The sequence below is a fragment of the Oncorhynchus mykiss genome, chromosome 2 (assembly GCF_057628025.1).
Source record: "Oncorhynchus mykiss isolate SJ-2025 chromosome 2, ASM5762802v1, whole genome shotgun sequence".
Lineage (NCBI taxonomy): Eukaryota > Metazoa > Chordata > Actinopteri > Salmoniformes > Salmonidae > Oncorhynchus > Oncorhynchus mykiss.
In genome coordinates this window covers 80,001-102,500 of record NC_143023.1, presented here as the reverse complement: position 1 = coordinate 102,500, position 22,500 = coordinate 80,001, and the positions used below count along the sequence as shown (strand labels likewise).

General features: G+C 49.1%; 1 protein-coding gene across 3 annotated transcripts in view; it reads right to left on the bottom strand.

Annotated features, from left to right (window-relative positions):
- LOC149984734 (intermembrane lipid transfer protein VPS13B-like) overlaps nucleotides 1-22,500 on the bottom strand; it is a 283,030-nt gene that overhangs the window by 201,897 nt on the left and 58,633 nt on the right. For 2 of the 3 annotated variants that reach the window (XM_090215714.1, XM_090215713.1), the window contains exons 6-8: nucleotides 18,677-18,880; nucleotides 10,943-11,069; nucleotides 6,332-6,538 (exon numbers count right to left, since the gene is read on the bottom strand). In XM_090215714.1, the coding sequence (XP_090071840.1) occupies nucleotides 6,332-6,538; nucleotides 10,943-11,069; nucleotides 18,677-18,880 (538 nt within the window). The remainder of the gene's footprint in view (nucleotides 1-6,331; nucleotides 6,539-10,942; nucleotides 11,070-18,676; nucleotides 18,881-22,500) is intronic. The other variant, XM_090215719.1, reaches the window with a different exon arrangement.

Here is a 22,500-nt window from a genome sequence, read left to right as displayed (position 1 = left end):
ACAGATCATTATGTTCTGGTAGGTCAGAGACTAACAGGGAAGCTACAGATCATTATGTTCTGGTAGGTCAGAGACGACAGGGAAGCTACAGATCATTATGTTCTGGTAGGTCAGAGACGACAGGGAAGCTACAGATCATTATGTTCTGGTAGGTCAGAGACTAACAGGGAAGCTACAGATCATTATGTTCTGGTAGGTCAGAGACGACAGGGAAGCTACAGATCATTATGTTCTGGTAGGTCAGAGACGACAGGGAAGCTACAGATCATTATGTTCTGGTAGGTCAGAGACTAACAGGGAAGCTACAGATCATTATGTTCTGGTAGGTCAGAGACGACAGGGAAGCTACAGATCATTATGTTCTGGTAGGTCAGAGACGACAGGGAAGCTACAGATCATTATGTTCTGGTAGGTCAGAGACGACAGGGAAGCTACAGATCATTATGTTCTGGTAGGTCAGAGACTACAGGGAAGCTACACATCATTATGTTCTGGTAGGTCAGAGACTACAGGGAAGCTACACATCATTATGTTCTGGTAGGTCAGAGACTACAGGGAAGCTACAGATCATTATGTTCTGGTAGGTCAGAGACTACAGGGAAGCTACAGATCATTATGTTCTGGTAGGTCAGAGACTAACAGGGAAGCTACAGATCATTATGTTCTGGTAGGTCAGAGACTAACAGGGAAGCTACAGATCATTAATGACAGTCTTGTTGAGGACAAAACAGACCGGGAACCAAATGCTTTGTCTGAGACACCCGCAGCACAATGGAAACAGATGACTCATCCCAAATAGATGTTTTATCGTGTCTCTTTGAACAACACAGTTCAGGTTGTATTATACAAACAGCACAAAAGCATTTCCTGTTTAAATAAACTCAGTTTTTCCCAGAATGTAAAAAACGGAGGCAGAATCCTTAAGATACAGCTGCCGTTGTGTTGTGTTTTGTGGCCACTGGGCAGACTTTTATTAACGGCAGAGAGCACAGGACACTGATCTAGAAACAAGACCAAGTTCATTGGTGACTGCAGGGAGGAGCAGGAGTCCAACACATGCAGTACCAGAACCCAACACCAGAGGGCTCTGCAGCATGTAGAATAGAGCAGAACACAGCCTGACAAAACATTCCATGACATGGACTGACCAGGTGATAACTACGATAGTACTTGTTTAAAATCCACTTCAATCAGTGTAGATGAAAGGGGAGACAGGTTAAAGTGCCTTTCAACAGGGCATTTTATTCAATTTATTTACATTTTAATTTAACTAGGAAAGTCACTTGAGAACAAATTCTTATTTTTAATGACAGCCTACCGGGGAAACAGTGGGGTTAACTGCCTTGTTCAGGGGAAACAGTGGGTTAACTGCCTTGTTCAGGGGAACAGTGGGTTAACTGCCTTGTTCAGGGGAAACAGTGGGTTAACTGCCTTGTTCAGGGGAACAGTGGGTTAACTGTCTTGTTCAGGGGAACAGTGGGTTAACTGTCTTGTTCAGGGGAACAGTGGGTTAACTGCCTTGTTCAGGGGAACAGTGGATTAACTGCCTTGTTCAGGGGGACAGGGGGTTAACTGCCTTGTTCAGGGGAAACAGTGGGTTAACTGCCTTGTTCAGGGGAAACAGTGGGTTAACTGCCTTGTTCAGGGGAACAGTGGGTTAACTGCCTTGTTCAGGGGAACAGTGGGTTAACTGCCTTGTTCAGGGGAAACAGTGGGTTAACTGCCTTGTTCAGGGGAACAGTGGGTTAACTGCCTTGTTCAGGGGAACAGTGGGTTAACTGCCTTGTTCAGGGGAACAGTGGGTTAACTGCCTTGTTCAGGGGAACAGTGGGTTAACTGTCTTGTTCAGGGGAACAGTGGGTTAACTGCCTTGTTCAGGGGAACAGTGGGTTAACTGCCTTGTTCAGGGGAACAGTGGGTTAACTGCCTTGTTCAGGGGAACAGTGGGTTAACTGCCTTGTTCAGGGGAACAGTGGGTTAACTGCCTTGTTCAGGGGAACAGTGGGTTAACTGCCTTGTTCAGGGGAACAGTGGGTTAACTGCCTTGTTCAGGGAAACAGTGGGTTAACTGCCTTGTTCAGGGGAAACAGTGGGTTAACTGCCTTGTTCAGGGGAAACAGTGGGTTAACTGCCTTGTTCAGGGGAAACAGTGGGTTAACTGCCTTGTTCAGGGGAACAGTGGGTTAACTGCCTTGTTCAGGGGAACAGTGGGTTAACTGCCTTGTTCAGGGGAAACAGTGGGTTAACTGCCTTGTTCAGTGGAAACAGTGGGTTAACTGCCTTGTTCAGGGGAACAGTGGGTTAACTGCCTTGTTCAGGGGAAACAGTGGGTTAACTGCCTTGTTCAGGGGAACAGTGGGTTAACTGCCTGTTCAGGGGAAACAGTGGGTTAACTGGCCTAGGAACAGTGGGTTAACTGGCCTAGGAACAGTGGGTTAACTGCCTCTTTCAGGGGAACAGTGGGTTAACTGCCTTGTTCAGGGGAAACAGTGGGTTAACTGCCTTGTTCAGGGGAAACAGTGGATTAACTGCCTTGTTCAGGGGAAACAGTGGGTTAACTGCCTTGTTCAGGGGAACAGTGGGTTAACTGCCTTGTTCAGGGGAACAGTGGGTTAACTGGCCTAGGAACAGTGGGTTAACTGCCTCTTTCAGGGGAACAGTGGGTTAACTGGTCTAGGAACAGTGGGTTAACTGGTCTAGGAACAGTGGGTTAACTGCCTTGTTCAGGGGAACAGTGGGTTAACTGGTCTAGGAACAGTGGGTTAACTGTCCTAGGAACAGTGGGTTAACTGGTCTAGGAACAGTGGGTTAACTGTCTCTTTCAGGGGAACAGTGGGTTAACTGGTCTAGGAACAGTGGGTTAACTGTCTATTTCAGGGGAACAGTGGGTTAACTGCCTTGTTCAGGGGAACAGTGGGTTAACTGCCTTGTTCAGGGGAACAGTGGGTTAACTGCCTTGTTCAGGGGAACAGTGGGTTAACTGCCTTGTTCAGGGGAAACAGTGGGTTAACTGTCTTGTTCAGGGGAACAGTGGGTTAATTGCCTTGTTCAGGGGGACAGGGGGTTAACTGCCTTGTTCAGGGGAAACAGTGGGTTAACTGTCTTGTTCAGGGGAACAGTGGGTTAACTGCCATGTTTAGGGGAACAGTGGGTTAACTGCCTTGTTCAGGGAAACAGTGGGTTAACTGCTTTGTTCAGGGGAACAGTGGGTTAACTGCCTTGTTCAGGGGAACAGTGGGTTAACTGCCTTGTTCAGGGGAACAGTGGGTTAACTGCCTTGTTCAGGGGAACAGTGGGTTAACTGCCTTGTTCAGGGGAACAGTGAGTTAACTGTCTTGTTCAGGGGAACAGTGGGTTAACTGCCATGTTCAGGGGAACAGTGGGTTAACTGCCTTGTTCAGGGAAACAGTGGGTTAACTGCCTTGTTCAGGGGAACAGTGGGTTAACTGCCTTGTTCAGGGGAACAGTGGGTTAACTGCCTTGTTCAGGGGAACAGTGGGTTAACTGCCTCGTTCAGGGGAACAGTGGGTTAACTGCCTTGTTCAGGGGCAGAACGACACATGTTTACCTTGTCAGCTCGGGGATTCAATCTAGCAACCTTTTGGTTACTGGCCCAACACTCTAACCACTAGGCTACCTGCCTCGGGTATGGTAGTAGGTGCCAGGCACACCAGTTTGAGTTTGTCAAGAACTGCAACGCTGCTGGGTTTTTAATGCTCAACAGTTTCCCGTGTGTATCAAGAATGGTCCACCACCCAAAGGACATCCAGCCAACTTGACACAACTGTGGGAAGCATTAGAGTCAACATGGGCCAGCATCCCTGTGGAACTCTTTCCAACACCTTGTAGAGTCCATGGTGTTCCTAATGTTTTGTACAGTCAGTGTACAACTCCTCTCCTGCTCTCTCCTCTCCGGGCTGTAGATTGATGAGGAGGGAGTGCTCGGCCCACAGAGGAGAGACAGGAGCTGCTAAGTATCATGTCCTGACCCCAGGTGACCCCTGGGTACCGTAGCAACCTCTCCCAGCGGGACCATAACAACCTGTATTACGGCACCATGTAACAGAGGCAACAGAGGATGAATCACCGGGAGCAGAGTGAGGACTCCACAAGACTCCTCCTCCTCTCAAACCACAAACAGATGAAGGACAAGCCTCCTCTCCTCCTCCTCCTCTCAAACCACAAACAGATGTAGGACAAGCCTCCTCTCCTCTCCCCTCCTCTCTCCTCCTCTCCTCTCCCTTCCTTCTCCTCTCCCCTCCTCCTCTCCTCTCCCTCCTCCTCTTCTCCCTTCCTCCTCCTCTCCCCTCCTCCACTACCACTCTTTCATTAAAAAAACACTGGTTATTTATAGCACTACATAATCAATAACGAGTATTGATTATGTGAATGGAATGCAACATATCCCTGATGTAGAGTCTCCCTGATGTAGAGTCTCCCTGATGTAGAGTCTCCCTGATGTAGAGTCTCCCTGATGTAGAGTCTCCCTGATGTAGAGTCTCCCTGATGTAGAGTCTCTCTGATGTAGAGTCTCCCTGATGTAGAGTCTCCCTGATGTAGAGTCTCTCTGATGTAGAGTCTCCCTGATGTAGAGTCTCTCTGATGTAGAGTCTCCCTGATGTAGAGTCTCCCTGATGTAGAGTCTCCCTGATGTAGAGTCTCTCTGATGTAGAGTCTCCCTGATGTAGAGTCTCCCTGATGTAGAGTCTCCCTGATGTAGAGTCTCCCTGATGTAGAGTCTCCCTGATGTAGAGTCTCCCTGATGTAGAGTCTCCCTGATGTAGAGTCTCCCTGATGTAGAGTCTCTCTGATGTAGGCTGTTACTGTCTATTATCTATCCTTTACCCTTACCTACAGTATACTGCTGTTACTGTCTATTATCTATCCTTTACCCCTACCTACAGTATACTGCTGTTACTATCTATTATCTATCCTTTACCCCTACCTACAGTATACTGCTGTTACTGTCTATTATCTATCCTTTACCCCTACCTACAGTATACTGCTGTTACTGTCTATTATCTATCCTTTACCCCTACCTACAGTATACTGCTGTTACTGTCTATTATCTATCCTTTACCCCTACCTACAGTATACTGCTGTTACTGTCTATTATCTATCCTTTACCCCTACCTACAGTATACTGCTGTTACTGTCTATTATCTATCCTTTACCCCTACCTACAGTATACTGCTGTTACTGTCTATTATCTATCCTTTACCCCTACCTACATGTACATAGCTACCTCAATTACCTCGTACCCCTGCATATTAACTCAGTACTGGTACCCCGTGTATATAGCCATGTTATCATTAACTCAGTACTGGTACCCAGTGTATAAAGCCATGTTATTACCTCGTACCCCTGCACATTGACCCAGTACTGGTACCCCGTGTATATAGCCATGATATCATTGACTCAGTACTGGTACCCCGTGTATATAACTATGTTATCATTGACTCAGTACTGGTACCCAGTGTATATAACCATGTTATCATTGACTCAGTACTGGTACCCAGTGTATATAGCCATGTTATTACCTGGTACCCCTGCACATTGACTCAGTACTGGTACCCAGTGTATATAGCCATGTTATTACCTGGTACCCCTGCACATTGACTCAGTACTTGTACCCTGTGTATATAACCAAGTTATTACCTCGTACCCCTGCACATTGACTCAGTACTGGTACCCAGTGTATATAGCCATGTTATTACCTGGTACCCCTGCACATTGACTCAGTACTTGTACCCTGTGTATAACGCCCATGTTATCAAATCAAATCAAATGTATTTATATAGCCCTTCGTACATCAGCTGATGTCACAAAGTGCTGTACAGAAACACCAGCCTAAAACCCCAAACAGCAAGCAATGCAGGTGTAGAAGCACATCATTGACTCAGTACTGGTACCCTGTGTATATAACCAAGTTATTACCTCGAACCCCTGCACATTGACTCAGTACTGGTACCCAGTGTATATAACCAAGTTATTACCTGGTACCCCTGCACATTGACTCAGTACTGGTACCCAGTGTATATAACCATGTTATCATTGACTCAGTACTGGTACCCAGTGTATATAGCCATGTTATTACCTGGTACCCCTGCACATTGACTCAGTACTGGTACCCAGTGTATATAACCATGTTATCATTGACTCAGTACTGGTACCCAGTGTATATAGCCATGTTATTACCTGGTACCCCTGCACATTGACTCAGTACTGGTACCCAGTGTATATAGCCATGTTATCATTAACTCAGTACTGGTACCCAGTGTATAAAGCCCTCCACCATGTTTACTTGAGTTGGGATGTGACCATCTCTTACCTGGCTGGTCTCTGGGGCAGGTCTCTCCACCATGTTTACCTGAGTTGGGATGTGACCATCTCTTACCTGGCTGGTCTCTGGGGCAGGTCTCTCCACCATGTTGGCTCGGAACAGTAGCTGCAGCAGGTGGACCTGGGCCACACTGAGGAAGAACTGCAGACTAGATGTTACGTTCACCTCCAGGGAGTGACCACACACCAGCACCTCCTGTTGGGACAGAGAGAGAGACAATATAAACACCAGCACCTCCTGTTGGGACAGAGAGAGACCACACACCAGCACCTCCTGTTGGGAGAGCGAGAGACAATATAAACACCAGCACCTCCTGTTGGGAGAGCGAGAGACAATATAAACACCAGCACCTCCTGTTGGGACAGAGAGAGACCACACCTCCTGTTGGGACAGAGAGAGACCACACACCAGCACCTCCTGTTGGGACAGAGAGACAATATAAACACCAGCACTTCCTGTTGGGACAGAGAGAGACAATATAAACACCAGCACCTCCTGTTGGGACAGAGAGAGACCACACCTCCTGTTGGGACAGAGAGAGACCACACACCAGCACCTCCTGTTGGGACAGAGAGACAATATAAACACCAGCACTTCCTGTTGGGACAGAGAGATAGACAATATAAACACCATCACTTCCTGTTGGGACAGAGAGAGACCACACACCAGCACCTCCTGTTGGGACAGAGAGACAATATAAACACCAGCACTTCCTGTTGGGACAGAGAGATAGACAATATAAACACCATCACTTCCTGTTGGGACAGAGAGATAGACAATATAAACACCAGCACTTCCTGTTGGGACAGAGAGAGACAATATAAACACCATCACTTCCTGTTGGGACAGAGAGAGAGACAATATAAACACCAGCACCTCCTGTTGGGACAGAGAGAGACAATATAAACACCATCACCTCCTGTTGGGACAGAGAGAGACCACACCTCCTGTTGGGACAGAGAGAGACCACACCTCCTGTTGGGACAGAGAGAGACCACACCTCCTGTTGGGACAGAGAGAGACAAGGATAGCAGAACACGACAGTAATATCAGGACCCCTGACCAGAGAAACCCTAACCCTGACCCTGACCAGAGAAACCCTGACCCTAACCCTGACCCTGACCAGAGCAACCCTGACCCTGACCCTGACCAGAGAAACCCTGACCAGAGAAACCCTGATCCTAACCCCGACCTTGACCAGAGAAACCCTGACCCTAACCCTGACCCTGACCCTAACCATGACCAGAGAAACCCTGACCCTGACTCTAACCCTGACCAGAGAAACCCTGGCCCTAACCCTAACCCTGACCAGAGAAACCCTGACCCTGACCAGAGAAACCCTGACCCTAACCCTGACCCTGACCAGAGAAACCCTGACCCTAACCCTGACCCTGACCAGAGAAACCCTGACCCTAACCCTGACCAGAGAAACCCTGACCCTGACCAGAGAAACCCTGACCCTAACCCTGATCCTAACCAGAGAAACCCTGACCCTAACCCTGACCCTAACCCTGACCAGAGAAACCCTGACCCTAACCCTGACCCTAACCCTGACCAGAGAAACCCTGACCCTGACCAGAGAAACCCTGACCCTGACCCTGACCAGAGAAACCCTGACCCTAACCCTGACCCTGACCAGAGAAACACTGACCCTGACCAGAGAAAAACTGACCCTGACCAGAGAAACCCTGATCCTGACCAGAGAAACCCTGACCCTAACCCTGACCCTAACCCTGACCCTGACCAGAGAAACCCTGACCCTAACCCTGACCAGAGAAACCCTGACCCTAACACTGACCCTGACCAGAGAAGCCCTGACCCTGACCAGAGAAACCCTGACCCTGACCAGAGAAACCATGCGGCTGAGCATTTCATAGAGGCTCTGACCCTAACCCTGACCCTGACCAGAGAAACCCTGCGGCTGAGCATTTCATAGAGGCTCTGACCCTGACCCTGACCAGAGAAACCCTGCGGCTGAGCATTTCATAGAGGCTCTGACCCTAACCCTGACCCTGACCCTAACCCTGACCCTGACCCTGACCCTAACCCTGACCCTGACCAGAGAAACCATGCGGCTGAGCATTTCATAGAGGCTCTGACCCTAACCCTGACCCTGACCAGAGAAACCCTGACCCTAACACTGACCCTGACCAGAGAAGCCCTGACCCTGACCAGAGAAACCCTGACCCTGACCAGAGAAACCATGCGGCTGAGCATTTCATAGAGGCTCTGACCCTAACCCTGACCCTGACCAGAGAAACCCTGCGGCTGAGCATTTCATAGAGGCTCTGACCCTGACCCTGACCAGAGAAACCCTGCGGCTGAGCATTTCATAGAGGCTCTGACCCTAACCCTGACCCTGACCCTAACCCTGACCCTGACCCTGACCCTAACCCTGACCCTGACCAGAGAAACCATGCGGCTGAGCATTTCATAGAGGCTCTGACCCTAACCCTGACCCTGACCAGAGAAACCCTGACCCTAACCCTGACCAGAGAAACCCTGACCCTAACCCTGACCCTGACCCTAAACCATGACCAGAGAAACCCTGACCCTGACTCTAACCCTGACCAGAGAAACCCTGACCCTAACCCTAACCCTGACCAGAGAAACCCTGACCCTGACCAGAGAAACCCTGACCCTGACCAGAGAAACCCTGACCCTAACCCTGACCCTGACCAGAGAAACCCTGACCCTAACCCTGACCCTGACCAGAGAAACCCTGACCCTAACCCTGACCAGAGAAACCCTGACCCTGACCAGAGAAACCCTGACCCTAACCCTGATCCTAACCAGAGAAACCCTGACCCTAACCCTGACCAGAGAAACCCTGACCCTAACCCTGACCCTAACCCTGACCAGAGAAACCCTGACCCTGACCAGAGAAACCCTGACCCTGACCCTGACCAGAGAAACCCTGACCCTAACCCTGACCCTAACCCTGACCCTGACCAGAGAAACACTGACCCTGACCAGAGAAAAACTGACCCTGACCAGAGAAACCCTGACCCTGACCAGAGAAACCCTGACCCTAACCCTGACCCTAACCCTGACCCTGACCAGAGAAACCCTGACCATAACCCTGACCCTGACCAGAGAAGCCCTGACCCTGACCAGAGAAACCCTGACCCTGACCCTGACCCTGACCCTAACCCTGACCCTGACCAGAGAAACCATGCGGCTGAGCATTTCATAGAGGCTCTGACCCTAACCCTGACCCTGACCAGAGAAACCCTGCGGCTGAGCATTTCATAGAGGCTCTGACCCTAACCCCGACCCTGACCCTGACCCTAACCCTGACCCTGACCAGAGAAACCCTGCGGCTGAGCATTTCATAGAGGCTCTGACCCTGACCCTGACCCTGACCAGAGAAACCCTGCGGCTGAGCATTTCATAGAGGCTCTGACCCTAACCCTGACCCTGACCCTAACCCTGACCCTAACCCTGACCCTAACCCTGACCCTGACCCTGACCCTAACCCTGACCCTGACTAGAGAAACCATGCGGCTGAGCATTTCATAGAGGCTCTGACATTTGATTTGTCTTCACTTCCTTGGTCGTTGTGTAAATATATATTATGTTCTGGAACTACTACAGGTACCCATCTCATTGTTATTCAGTTATTAGAGATACACAAGTTGTTTTTTTCACCCATCATGCATCATGTCTGCAATGGTCATTGTCCAGCACCTATGTTTTTAAGGAATAAAACACTTTTCATATTGTTAAAACCTCACTGTAAAGGTTCTGGGCTCATGTTGATACCTCACTGTAAAGGTTCTGGGTTCATGTTTAAACCTCACTGTAAAGGTTCTGGGTTCATGTTTAAACCCTCACTGTAAATGTTCTGGGTTGATGTTGATACCTCACTGTAAAGGTTCTGGGTTCATGTTTAAACCTCACTGTAAAGGTTCTGGGCTCATGTTTAAACCTCACTGTAAAGGTTCTGGGTTCATGTTAAAACCTCACTGTAAAGGTTCTGGGTTCATGTTAAAACCTCACTGTAAAGGTTCTGGGCTCATGTTGATACCTCACTGTAAAGGTTCTGGGTTCATGTTTAAACCTCACTGTAAAGGTTCTGGGTTCATGTTGATACCGCACTGTAAAGGTTCTGGGTTCATGTTGATACCTCACTGTAAAGGTTCTGGGTTAATGTTTAAACCTCACTGTAAAGGTTCTGGGTTCATGTTGATACCTCACTGTAAAGGTTCTGGGTTCATGTTAATACATCACTGTAAAGGTTCTGGGTTCATGTTTAAACCTCACTGTAAAGGTTCTGGGTTCATGTTTAAACCTCACTGTAAAGGTTCTGGGTTCATGTTGATACCTCACTGTAAAGGTTCTGGGTTCATGTTTAAACCTCACTGTAAAGATTCTGGGTTCATGTTTAAACCTCACTGTAAAGGTTCTGGGTTCATGTTGATACCTCACTGTAAAGGTTCTGGGTTCATGTTTAAACCTCACTGTAAAGGTTCTGGGTTCATGTTGATACCGCACTGTAAAGGTTCTGGGTTCATGTTGATACCTCACTGTAAAGGTTCTGGGTTCATGTTTAAACCTCACTGTAAAGGTTCTGGGTTCATGGTGCCTCATACTAACCTCCACTTGTCTGTTGTCAGGGGATCTGGGCTTGCTGAATATGATGGCAGGTGCTGCTGTCACTCTGACAGAGAAGTCCGTCAGGATGGGGGTGAGGATGGCTCTCCTCTCCTGGTGTCTCCTGATACTGGGGGTGGGGGAGAACAGAGAGAGAGGTCAGGATGGGGGTGAGGATGGCTCTCCTCTCCTGGTGTCTTCTGATACTGGGGGTGGGGGGGGGAAGAACAGAGAGAGATGTCAGGATGGGGGTGAGGATGGCTCTCCTCTCCTGGTGTCTCCTGATACTGGGGGTGGGGGGGGGGGGGGGGGGGGAACAGAGAGAGAGGTCAGGATGGGGGTGAGGATGGCTCTCCTCTCCTGGTGTCTCCTGATACTGTGGGGGGGGGGGGGGGGTCCAACCTGTGGAATATGTCCTCTACAATACCACACACTCCACAGGGTCCAACATGTGGTATATGTCCTCTACAATACCACACACTCCACAGGGTCCAACATGTGGTATATGTCCTCTACAATACCACACACTCCACAGGGTCCAACCTGTGGATTATGTCTGTAACTAACCTCTACAGTACCACACACTCCACAGGGTCCAACATGTGGTATATGTCCTCTACAATACCACACACTCCACAGGGTCCAACATGTGGTATATGTCCTCTACAATACCACACACTCCACAGGGTCCAACCTGTGGATTATGTCTGTAACTAACCTCTACAGTACCACACACTCCACAGGCTCCAACCTGTGGAATATGTCCTCTACAATACCACACACTCCACAGGGTCCAACCTGTGGATTATGTCTGTAACTAACCTCTACAGTACCACACACTCCACAGGCTCCAACCTGTGGAATATGTCCTCTACAATACCACACACTCCACAGGGTCCAACCTGTGGATTATGTCTGTAACTAACCTCTACAATACCACACACTCCACAGGGTCCAACCTGTGGATTATGTCTGTAACTAACCTCTACAGTACCACACACTCCACAGGCTCCAACCTGTGGAATATGTCCTCTACAATACCACACACTCCACAGGGTCCAACCTGTGGAATATGTCTGTAACTAACCTCTACAATACCACACACTCCACAGGGTCCAACCTGTGGAATATGTCCTCTACAATACCACACACTCCACAGGGTCCAACCTGTGGAATATGTCCTCTACAATACCACACACTCCACAGGGTCCAACCTGTGGATTATGTCTGTAACTAACCTCTACAATACCACACACTCCACAGGGTCCAACCTGTGGATTATGTCTGTAACTAACCTCTACAGTACCACACACTCCACAGGCTCCAACCTGTGGAATATGTCCTCTACAATACCACACACTCCACAGGGTCCAACCTGTGGAATATGTCTGTAACTAACCTCTACAATACCACACACTCCACAGGGTCCAACCTGTGGAATATGTCCTCTACAATACCACACACTCCACAGGGTCCAACCTGTGGATTATGTCCTCTACAATACCACACACTCCATAGGGTCCAACCTGTGGATTATGTCCTCTACAATACCACACACTCCACAGGGTCCAACCTGTGGAATATGTCCTCTACAATACCACACACTCCACAGGGTCCAACCTGTGGATTATGTCCTCTACAATACCACACACTCCACAGGGTCCAACCTGTGGATTATGTCCTCTACAATACCACACACTCCACAGGGTCCAACCTGTGGAATATGTCCTCTACAATACCACACACTCCACAGGGTCCAACCTGTGTAATATGTGTGTACCTGGACAGCTCCTACTTCAGCTCCAACACAGTGACGCTGGAAGCGAGACGGGGGTGTGTGTTAGGGGGGTGTGTTAGGGGGTGTGTTAGGGGGGGTGTTAGGGGGGGTGTGTTAGGGGGTGTGTTAGGGGGGGTGTGTTAGGGGGTGTGTTAGGGGGGGTGTGTTAGGGGGGGTGTGTTAGGGGGGGTGTTAGGGGGGGTGTGTTAGGGGGTGTGTTAGGGGGGGTGTGTTAGGGGGGGTGTGTTAGGGGGTGTGTTAGGGGGGGTGTGTTAGGGGGTGTGTTAGGGGGTGTGTTAGGGGGGGTGTGTTAGGGGGTGTGTGTTAGGGGGTGTGTGTTAGGGGGGTGTGTTAGGGGGGGTGTGTTAGGGGGGGTGTGTTAGGGGGGGTGTGTTAGGGGGGTGTGTTAGGGGGGGTGTGTTAGGGGGGGGTGTGTTAGGGGGGTGTGTTAGGGGGGGTGTGTTGGGGGGGTGTGTTAGGGGGGGTGTGTTAGGGGGGGTGTTAGGGGGGGCGTTAGGGGGGACGTTATTTGACAAGCCTCTATTAATAAGAAACACAAAAAGACCTCAGCTTAAGATCATTTAAAACGACCAAAACCTCATTCATGTTCATTCCAACAATCAAGCTCTATATTTGTGGGAAACATTTGTTAGCAGCAAAAAACTAATATATACAAGCGATCGGTAGAAGACGGTGTTAATTACCACATCTGTTGCCTCTATTAAAACAACCAAACTGTGGAGCCTCCGATACTGCTACAGAGCCAGGAGGATTACAGCAGAACGATTCCTAGGTGGCCCTACGGTACTGTTCTGACATTCACTGTGTGTGTTACCCGTATCCTCGGGGGGAGGCAGGCCAGATCACTGTTTCTCTGAGAGTTACTTTGAGTGGGCTGATTTCCCGAGGAGGTGGAATGATCTGGGAGACAGAGAGAGAGGGTCCTAAGAGGTTCTGGGTAATCTCCTTCAGAGTTACAGTGAAACAGTGAGTGTCCCGTTGCATGGGACAGGTGCCATCCCTCACCACAGAGAGAGAGAGAGAGAGGGAGAGAGAGCAGAGAGAGAGAGAGAGAGCAGAGAGAGAGAGAGAGAGCAGAGAGAGGAGAGAGAGAGAGAGAGAGCAGAGAGAGAGAGAGAGAGAGCAGAGAGACAGAGAGAGAGAGCAGATAGCGAGAGAAAGAGAGACAGAGAGCAGAGAGCGAGAGAGTGAGAGACAGAGAGACAGAGAGACAGAGAGAGACAGAGAGACAGAAAGAGAGAGTGAGAGAGAGAGCAGAGAGAGCAGAGGGAGAGAGAGAGAGACAGAGAGAGAGAGAGCAGAAGGAGAGACAGAGAGAGAGAGAGCAGGAGAGAGAGAGAGAGAGAGAGAGCAGAGGGAGAGAGAGAGAGCGAGAGACAGAGAGAGAGAGAGCAGAAGGAGAGACAGAGAGAGAGAGAGCAGAAGGAGAGAGAGAGAGAGAGACAGAGAGAGAGAGTGAGACAGAGAGAGAGAGTGAGAGAGAGAGAGAGAGAGAGAGAGAGAGAGAGAGAGAAACGGCTCAGTTTCCCAACTAGGCCTCAGAGTCCCAGGGAAGATACTGTGTACAGTACATCTGCAGTGGTGTAAAGTACTTAAATATAAAATACTATAAAGTACTACTGAAGATGTGTTTTGGGGAATCTGAACTTTACTATTTTTGACAGCTTTTACTTTTACTTCACTACATTCTTAAAGAAAATAAAGTATTTTTTACTCCTTTCATTTTCCCTGAAACCCAAAAGTACTCATTACATTTAGAATGTTTAGCAGGACAGGAAAATGGTCTAATTCACACACTTATCAAGAGGTCATCCCTACTGCCTCTGATCTGGAGGACTCACTAAACAGAGAACATCCCTGGTCATCACTACTGCCTCTGATCTGGAGGACTCACTAAACAGAGAACATCCCTGGTCATCCCTACTGCCTCTGATCTGGAGGACTCACTAAACAGAGAACATCCCTGGTCATCCCTACTGCCTCTGATCTGGAGGACTCACTAAACAGAGAACATCCCTGGTCCATCCCTACTGCCTCTGATCTGGAGGACTCACTAAACAGAGAACATCCCTGGTCATCCCTACTGCCTCTGATCTGGAGGACTCACTAAACAGAGAACATCCCTGGTCATCCCTACTGTCTCTGATCTGGAGGACTCACTAAACAGAGAACATCCCTGGTCATCCCTACTGCCTCTGCTCTGGAGGACTCACTAAACAGAGAACATCCCTGGTCATCCCTACTGTCTCTGATCTGGAGGACTCACTAAACAGAGAACATCCCTGGTCATCCCTACTGTCTCTGATCTGGAGGACTCACTAAACAGAGAACGTCCCTGGTCATCCCTACTGCCTCTGATCTGGAGGACTCACTAAACAGAGAACATCCCTGGTCATCCCTACTGTCTCTGATCTGGAGGACTCACTAAACAGAGAACAACCCTGGTCATCTCTACTGCCTCTGATCTGGAGGACTCACTAAACAGAGAACATCCCTGGTCCTCTGGTTATCTGTAAATGATGTCTGAGTGATGGAGTGTTCCCTGGTTATCTGTAAATGATGTCTGAGTGATGGAGTGTTCCCTGGTTATCTGTAAATGATGTCTGAGTGATGGAGTGTTCCCTGGTTATCTGTAAATTATGTCTGAGTGATGGAGTGTTCCCTGGTTATCTGTTAATGATGTCTGAGTGATGGAGTGTTCCCTGGTTATCTGTAAATGACGTCTGAGTGATGGAGTGTTCCCTGGTTATCTGTAAATGATGTCAGAGTGATGGAGTGTTCCCTGGTTATCTGTAAATGATGTCTGAGTGATGGAGTGTTCCCCAACTCTATTGGCTGGGCTCAGCTCTGACCTCAACTCTATTGGCTGGGCTCAGCTCTGACACCAACTCTATTGGCTGGGCTCAGCTCTGACACCAACTCTATTGGCTGGGCTCAGCTCTGACACCAACTCTATTGGCTGGGCTCAGCTCTGACACCAACTCTATTGGCTGGGCTCAGCTCTGACACCAACTCTATTGGCTGGGCTCAGCTCTGACACCAACTCTATTGGCTGGGCTCAGCTCTGACCTCAACTCTATTGGCTGGGCTCAGCTCTGACCTCAACTCTATTGGCTGGGCTCAGCTCTGACCTCAACTCTATTGGCTGGGCTCAGCTCTGACCTCAACTCTAGTGGCAAAAAGAGGAGTCCTACACACTGAAGCACTGTGTGTGTGTGTCTCTCAGTGTGTGTGTGTCTCTCTCAGTGTGTGTGTGTCTCTCTCAGTGTGTGTGTGTCTCTCTCAGTGTGTGTGTGTGTCTCTCTCAGTGTGTGTGTCTCTCTTTCAGTGTGTGTGTGTCTCTCTTAGTGTGTGTGTGTCTCTCTCAGTGTGTGTGTGTCTCTCTCAGTGTGTGTGTGTCTCTCTCAGTGTGTGTGTCTCAGTGTGTGTCTCTCTCTTAGTGTGTGTGTGTGTGTCTTTCAGTGTGTGTGTGTCTCTCTTAGTGTGTGTGTGTCTTTCAGTGTGTGTCTCAGTGTGTGTGTGTCTCTTTCAGTGTGTGTCTCAGTGTGTGTGTGTCTCTTTCAGTGTGTGTGTCTCTCAGTGTGTGTGTGTCTCTTTCAGTGTGTGTGTGTCTCTCTCAGTGTGTGTGTGTCTCTCTCAGTGTGTGTGTCTCAGTGTGTGTCTCTCTCTTAGTGTGTGTGTGTGTCTTTCAGTGTGTGTGTGTCTCTCTTAGTGTGTGTGTGTGTCTTTCAGTGTGTGTGTGTCTCTCTTAGTGTGTGTGTGTCTTTCAGTGTGTCTCTCAGTGTGTGTGTGTCTTTCAGTGTGTGTCTCAGTGTGTGTGTGTCTCTTTCAGTGTGTGTGTCTCTCAGTGTGTGTGTGTCTCTTTCAGTGTGTGTGTGTCTCTCTTAGTGTGTGTGTGTCTCTCTCAGTGTGTGTGTGTCTCGTCTCAGTGTGTGTGTGTCTCTCTCAGTGTGTGTGTGTCTCTTTCAGTGTGTGTGTCTCTCAGTGTGTGTGTGTCTTTCAGTGTGTGTCTCTCTTAGTGTGTGTGTGTCTCTCAGTGTGTGTGTGTCTCTCAGTGTGTGTGTGTCTTTCAGTGTGTGTCTCAGTGTGTGTGTGTCTTTCAGTGTGTGTGTCTCTCAGTGTGTGTGTGTCTCTGTGTGTGTGTGTGTGTGTGTGTGTGTGTGTGTGTGTGTGTGTGTGTGTGTGTGTGTGTGTGTGTGTGTGTGACTATGTGTCTCTCTCAGTGTGTGTGTGTGTGACTGTGCCTCTCTCAGTGTGTGTGTGTGTGTGACTGTGCCTCTCTCAGTGTGTGTGTGTGTGTGTGACTGTGCCTCTCTCAGTGTGTCTCTCAGTGTGTGTCTCCCTCAGTGTGTGTGTGTGTGTGTGTGTGTGTGTGTGTGTGTGTGTGTGTGTGTGTGTGTGTGTGTGTGTGTGTGTGTGACAGTGCGTCTCCATGGTTACGCGGCATGCTGCTCTATTCTAATGTATTTCTATCTGACAGGGAACTCATCAGGAATGCCTTTCAGCGACGCCGGGGATTCTGGGTCCTTCTGAAAACACACAGCTGAAAAAACCAGCCAAGTCAAACAGGCCGTAAAACGTCTGCTTGTTTTAGCTCCCGGTTCTCTATGAAACATGACGGGCTTTGTAATTATGAGTCTGTACGGGGGGAACCAAGCAGACGAGTGGCCCAAATAGTACCCTATACCCTATGTAGTGCACTACATTAGACCAGAGCCCTATGGACCCAGTAGTGCACTACATTAGACCAGAGCCCTATGGACCCAGTAGTGCACTACATTAGACCAGAGCCCGATGGGCCCAGTAGTGCACTACATTAGACCAGAGCCCTATGGACCCATTAGTGCACTACATTAGACCAGAGCCCTATGGACCCAGTAGTGCACTACATTAGACCAGAGCCCTATGGGCCCAGTAGTGCACTACATTAGACCAGAGCCCTATGGGCCCAGTAGTGCACTACGTTAGACCAGAGCCCTATGGACCCAGTAGTGCACTACATTAGACCAGAGCCCTATGGGCCCAGTAGTGCACTACGTTAGACCAGAGCCCTACGGGCCCAGTAGTGCACTACCTTAGACCAGAGCCCTACGGGCCCAGTAGTGCACTACCTTAGACCAGAGCCCTACGGGCCCAGTAGTGCACTACATTAGACCAGAGCCCTATGGACCCAGTAGTGCACTACATTAGACCAGAGCCCTACGGGCCCAGTAGTGCACTACATTAGACCAGAGCCCTATTTGGGACTCACAGTCGGTCACTGAGCCTTGTTGAACCTCACCATTTGATCACACAGAGCACCTCCCTCTACCAGCTGAACATCTGACAGGATGTGATGCGATCAGCCAACCAAGTCGTAACACATCCTGTTACCTACTAGTTACAACACTCGGATTCGGAGATTTACTGATTGGTAGAATCAGATGTGTTTCTGCTTGGCTGGGACAAAACCCTGCACCCACACTGGCCCGGTGCAGATATGATTGGCCACCTTGGTACTAAGATGTGGTTAGGTACTTCCTTATTGGATCGTTGTACCCAGTAGTCTGTCCTGATTGGTTAGTTGTACCCAGTAGTGTGTCCTGATTGGTTAGTTGTACCCAGTAGTGTGTCCTGATTGGTTAGTTGTACCCAGTAGTGTGTCCTGATTGGTTAGTTGTACCCAGTAGTGTGTCCTGATTGGTTAGTTATACCCAGTAGTCTGTCCTGATTGGTTAGTTGTACCCAGTAGTGTGTCCTGATTGGTTAGTTGTACCCAGTAGTCTGTCCTGATTGGTTAGTTATACCCAGTAGTATGTCCTGATTGGTTAGTTATACCCAGTAGTCTGTCCTGATTGGTTAGTTATACCCAGTAGTCTGTCCTGATTGGTTAGTTATACCCAGTAGTATGTCCTGATTGGTTAGTTATACCCAGTAGTCTGCCGTGATTGGTTGTGTACCTGCTGGCCATGTTCCATTCTAGGGCAGGGTTCTGTGAGTTCCTCTCTGTCTCGGTGGACACGCCCCCCTTAGACCCCTCCTTCTCTGGTTTGAGCTGCTCCCATTGGGCGGTACCGATGTTGATGGACTGCAGATCCAGCTGGTACTGACGGTCCTCCACCTCTGACCCCGGGTCGCGCAGGATGCCCAGGTTCAACGCTCGCCTGGGGGAGGAAAACAGGGAGAGGGAGAGAGACGTTATGAGGTTAAACAGCCACAATAACATCACCTGAAACAGACTGGAATGCAGACCGGCCAGACCTCTGACATCATAGGTACCACCTCTGTCATGTGATCAGCATTACCCATCACCCCCTGGGGCTCATTCGGGTTTGTTATAGTGCATGGGAATCAGTCAGTTCCCTGACCTATGATGACACCACTTCTGAACACAGAGAGACTCATTTGTTGCATAATGTAGCTGTTACCATGGCTACCCGCGGTTTCAGCTCGCTACCTCCACACTAACCAACAGTCACAGTCAATAGAGGCAAGACGACACAGTTTCAGCTGACCGAACCACTAAGCCTGCAGAGCTGTGGTTGGTTTATAATGTGATGTGACCAGACCAGTCAGAGTCTACCCTGGGTGGGCAGTAGACTACCTCTCACTGAACCTCTCCCAGTATGTAGACTCCCTCTCACTGAACCTCTCCCAGTATGTAGACTCCCTCTCACTGAACCTCTCCCAGTATGTAGACTACCTCTCACTGAACCTCTCCCAGTATGTAGACTATCTCTCCCAGTATGTAGACTACCTCTCACTGAACCTCTCCCAGTATGTAGACTATCTCTCCCAGTATGTAGACTACCTCTCACTGAACCTCTCCCAGTATGTAGACTATCTCTCCCAGTATGTAGACTACCTCTCACTGAACCTCTCCCAGTATGTAGACTATCTCTCCCAGTGTGTAGACTACCTCTCCCTGAACCTCTCCCAGTATGTAGACTACCTCTCACTGAACCTCTCCCAGTATGTAGACTACCTCTCACTGAACCTCTCCCAGTATGTAGACTCCCTCTCACTGAACCTCTCCCAGTATGTAGACTAACTCTCACTGAACCTCTCCCAGTATGTAGACTATCTCTCCCAGTATGTAGACTACCTCTCACTGAACCTCTCCCAGTATGTAGACTACCTTTCCCAGTATGTAGACTACCTCTGACTGAACCTCTCCCAGTATGTAGACTACCTCTGACTGAACCTCTCCCAGTGTGTAGACTACCTCTCCCAGTATGTAGACTACCTCTCACTGAACCTCTCCCAGTATGTAGACTACCTCTCACTGAACCTCTCCCAGTATGTAGACTACCTTTCCCAGTATGTAGACTACCTCTCACTGAACCTCTCCCATGATGTAGACTACCTCTCACTGAACCTCTCCCAGTATGTAGACTACCTCTCACTGAACCTCTCCCAGTATGTAGACTACCTCTCACTGAACCTCTCCCAGTATGTAGACTACCTCTCACTGAACCTCTCCCAGTATGTAGACTCCCTCTCACTGAACCTCTCCCAGTATGTAGACTCCCTCTCACTGAACCTCTCCCAGTATGTAGACTACCTCTCACTGAACCTCTCCCAGTATGTAGACTATCTCTCCCAGTATGTAGACTACCTCTCACTGAACCTCTCCCAGTATGTAGACTACCTCTCACTGAACTTCTCCCAGTATGTAGCTTACCTCTCACTGAACCTCTCCCATGATGGAGACTACCTCTCACTGAACCTCTCCCAGTATGTAGCTTACCTCTCACTGAACCTCTCCCATGATGTAGACTACCTCTCACTGAACCTCTCCCAGTATGTAGACTACCTCTCACTGAACTTCTCCCAGTATGTAGCTTACCTCTCACTGAACCTCTCCCATGATGTAGACTACCTCTCACTGAACCTCTCCCAGTATGTAGCTTACCTCTCACTGAACCTCTCCCATGATGTAGACTACCTCTCACTGAACCTCTCCCAGTATGTAGACTACCTCTCACTAAACCTCTCCCAGTATGTAGACTACCTCTCCCAGTATGTAGCTTACCTCTCACTGAAACTCTCCCAGTATGTAGACTACTTCTCCCAGTATGTAGACTACCTCTCACTGAAACTCTCCCAGTATGTAGACTACTTCTCCCAGTATGTAGACTACCTCTCACTGAACCTCTCCCATGATGTAGACTACCTCTCACTGAACCTCTCCCAGTATGTAGAATACCTCTCACTGAACCTCTCCCAGTATGTAGAATACCTGTCACTGAACCTCTCCCAGTATATAGACTACCTCTCCCAGTATGTAGACCAACTCTCCCAGTATGTAGACTACCTCTCACTGAACCTCTCCCAGTATGTAGACTACCTCTCCCAGTATGTAGACTACCTCCCCCTGAACCTCTCCCAGTATGTAGACTACCTCCCACTGAACCTCTCCCAGTATGTAGACTACCTCTCCCAGTATGTAGACTACCTCCCCCTGAACCTCTCCCAGTATGTAGACTACCTCCCACTGAACCTCTCCCAGTATGTAGACTACCTCTCCCAGTATGTAGACTACCTCCCACTGAACCTCTCCCAGGATGTAGACTACCTCTCCCAGGATGTAGACTACCTCTCCCAGTATGTAGAATACCTCTCCCAGTATGTAGACTACCTCTCCCAGTATGTAGACTACCTCCCACTGAACCTCTCCCAGGATGTAGACTACCTCTCCCAGTATGTAGACTACCTCTCCCAGTATGTAGACTACCTCCCACTGAACCTCTCCCAGGATGTAGACTACCTCTCCCAGGATGTAGACTACCTCTCCCAGTATGTAGAATACCTCTCCCAGTATGTAGACTACCTCTCCCAGTATGTAGACTACCTCCCACTGAACCTCTCCCAGGATGTAGACTACCTCTCCCAGTATGTAGACTACCTCTCCCAGTATGTAGACTACCTCCCACTGAACCTCTCCCAGGATGTAGACTACCTCTCCCAGGATGTAGACTACCTCTCCCAGTATGTAGAATACCTCTCCCAGTATGTAGACTACCTCTCACTGAACCTCTCCCAGTATGTAGACTACCTCTCACTAAACCTCTCCCAGTATGTAGACTACCTCTCCCAGTATGTAGCTTACCTCTCACTGAAACTCTCCCAGTATGTAGACTACTTCTCCCAGTATGTAGACTACCTCTCACTGAAACTCTCCCAGTATGTAGACTACTTCTCCCAGTATGTAGACTACCTCTCACTGAACCTCTCCCATGATGTAGACTACCTCTCACTGAACCTCTCCCAGTATGTAGAATACCTCTCACTGAACCTCTCCCAGTATGTAGAATACCTGTCACTGAACCTCTCCCAGTATATAGACTACCTCTCCCAGTATGTAGACCAACTCTCCCAGTATGTAGACTACCTCTCACTGAACCTCTCCCAGTATGTAGACTACCTCTCCCAGTATGTAGACTACCTCCCCCTGAACCTCTCCCAGTATGTAGACTACCTCCCACTGAACCTCTCCCAGTATGTAGACTACCTCTCCCAGTATGTAGACTACCTCCCCCTGAACCTCTCCCAGTATGTAGACTACCTCCCACTGAACCTCTCCCAGTATGTAGACTACCTCTCCCAGTATGTAGACTACCTCCCACTGAACCTCTCCCAGGATGTAGACTACCTCTCCCAGGATGTAGACTACCTCTCCCAGTATGTAGACTACCTCTCCCAGTATGTAGACTACCTCTCCCAGGATGTAGACTACCTCTCCCAGGATGTAGACTACCTCTCCCAGTATGTAGACTACCTC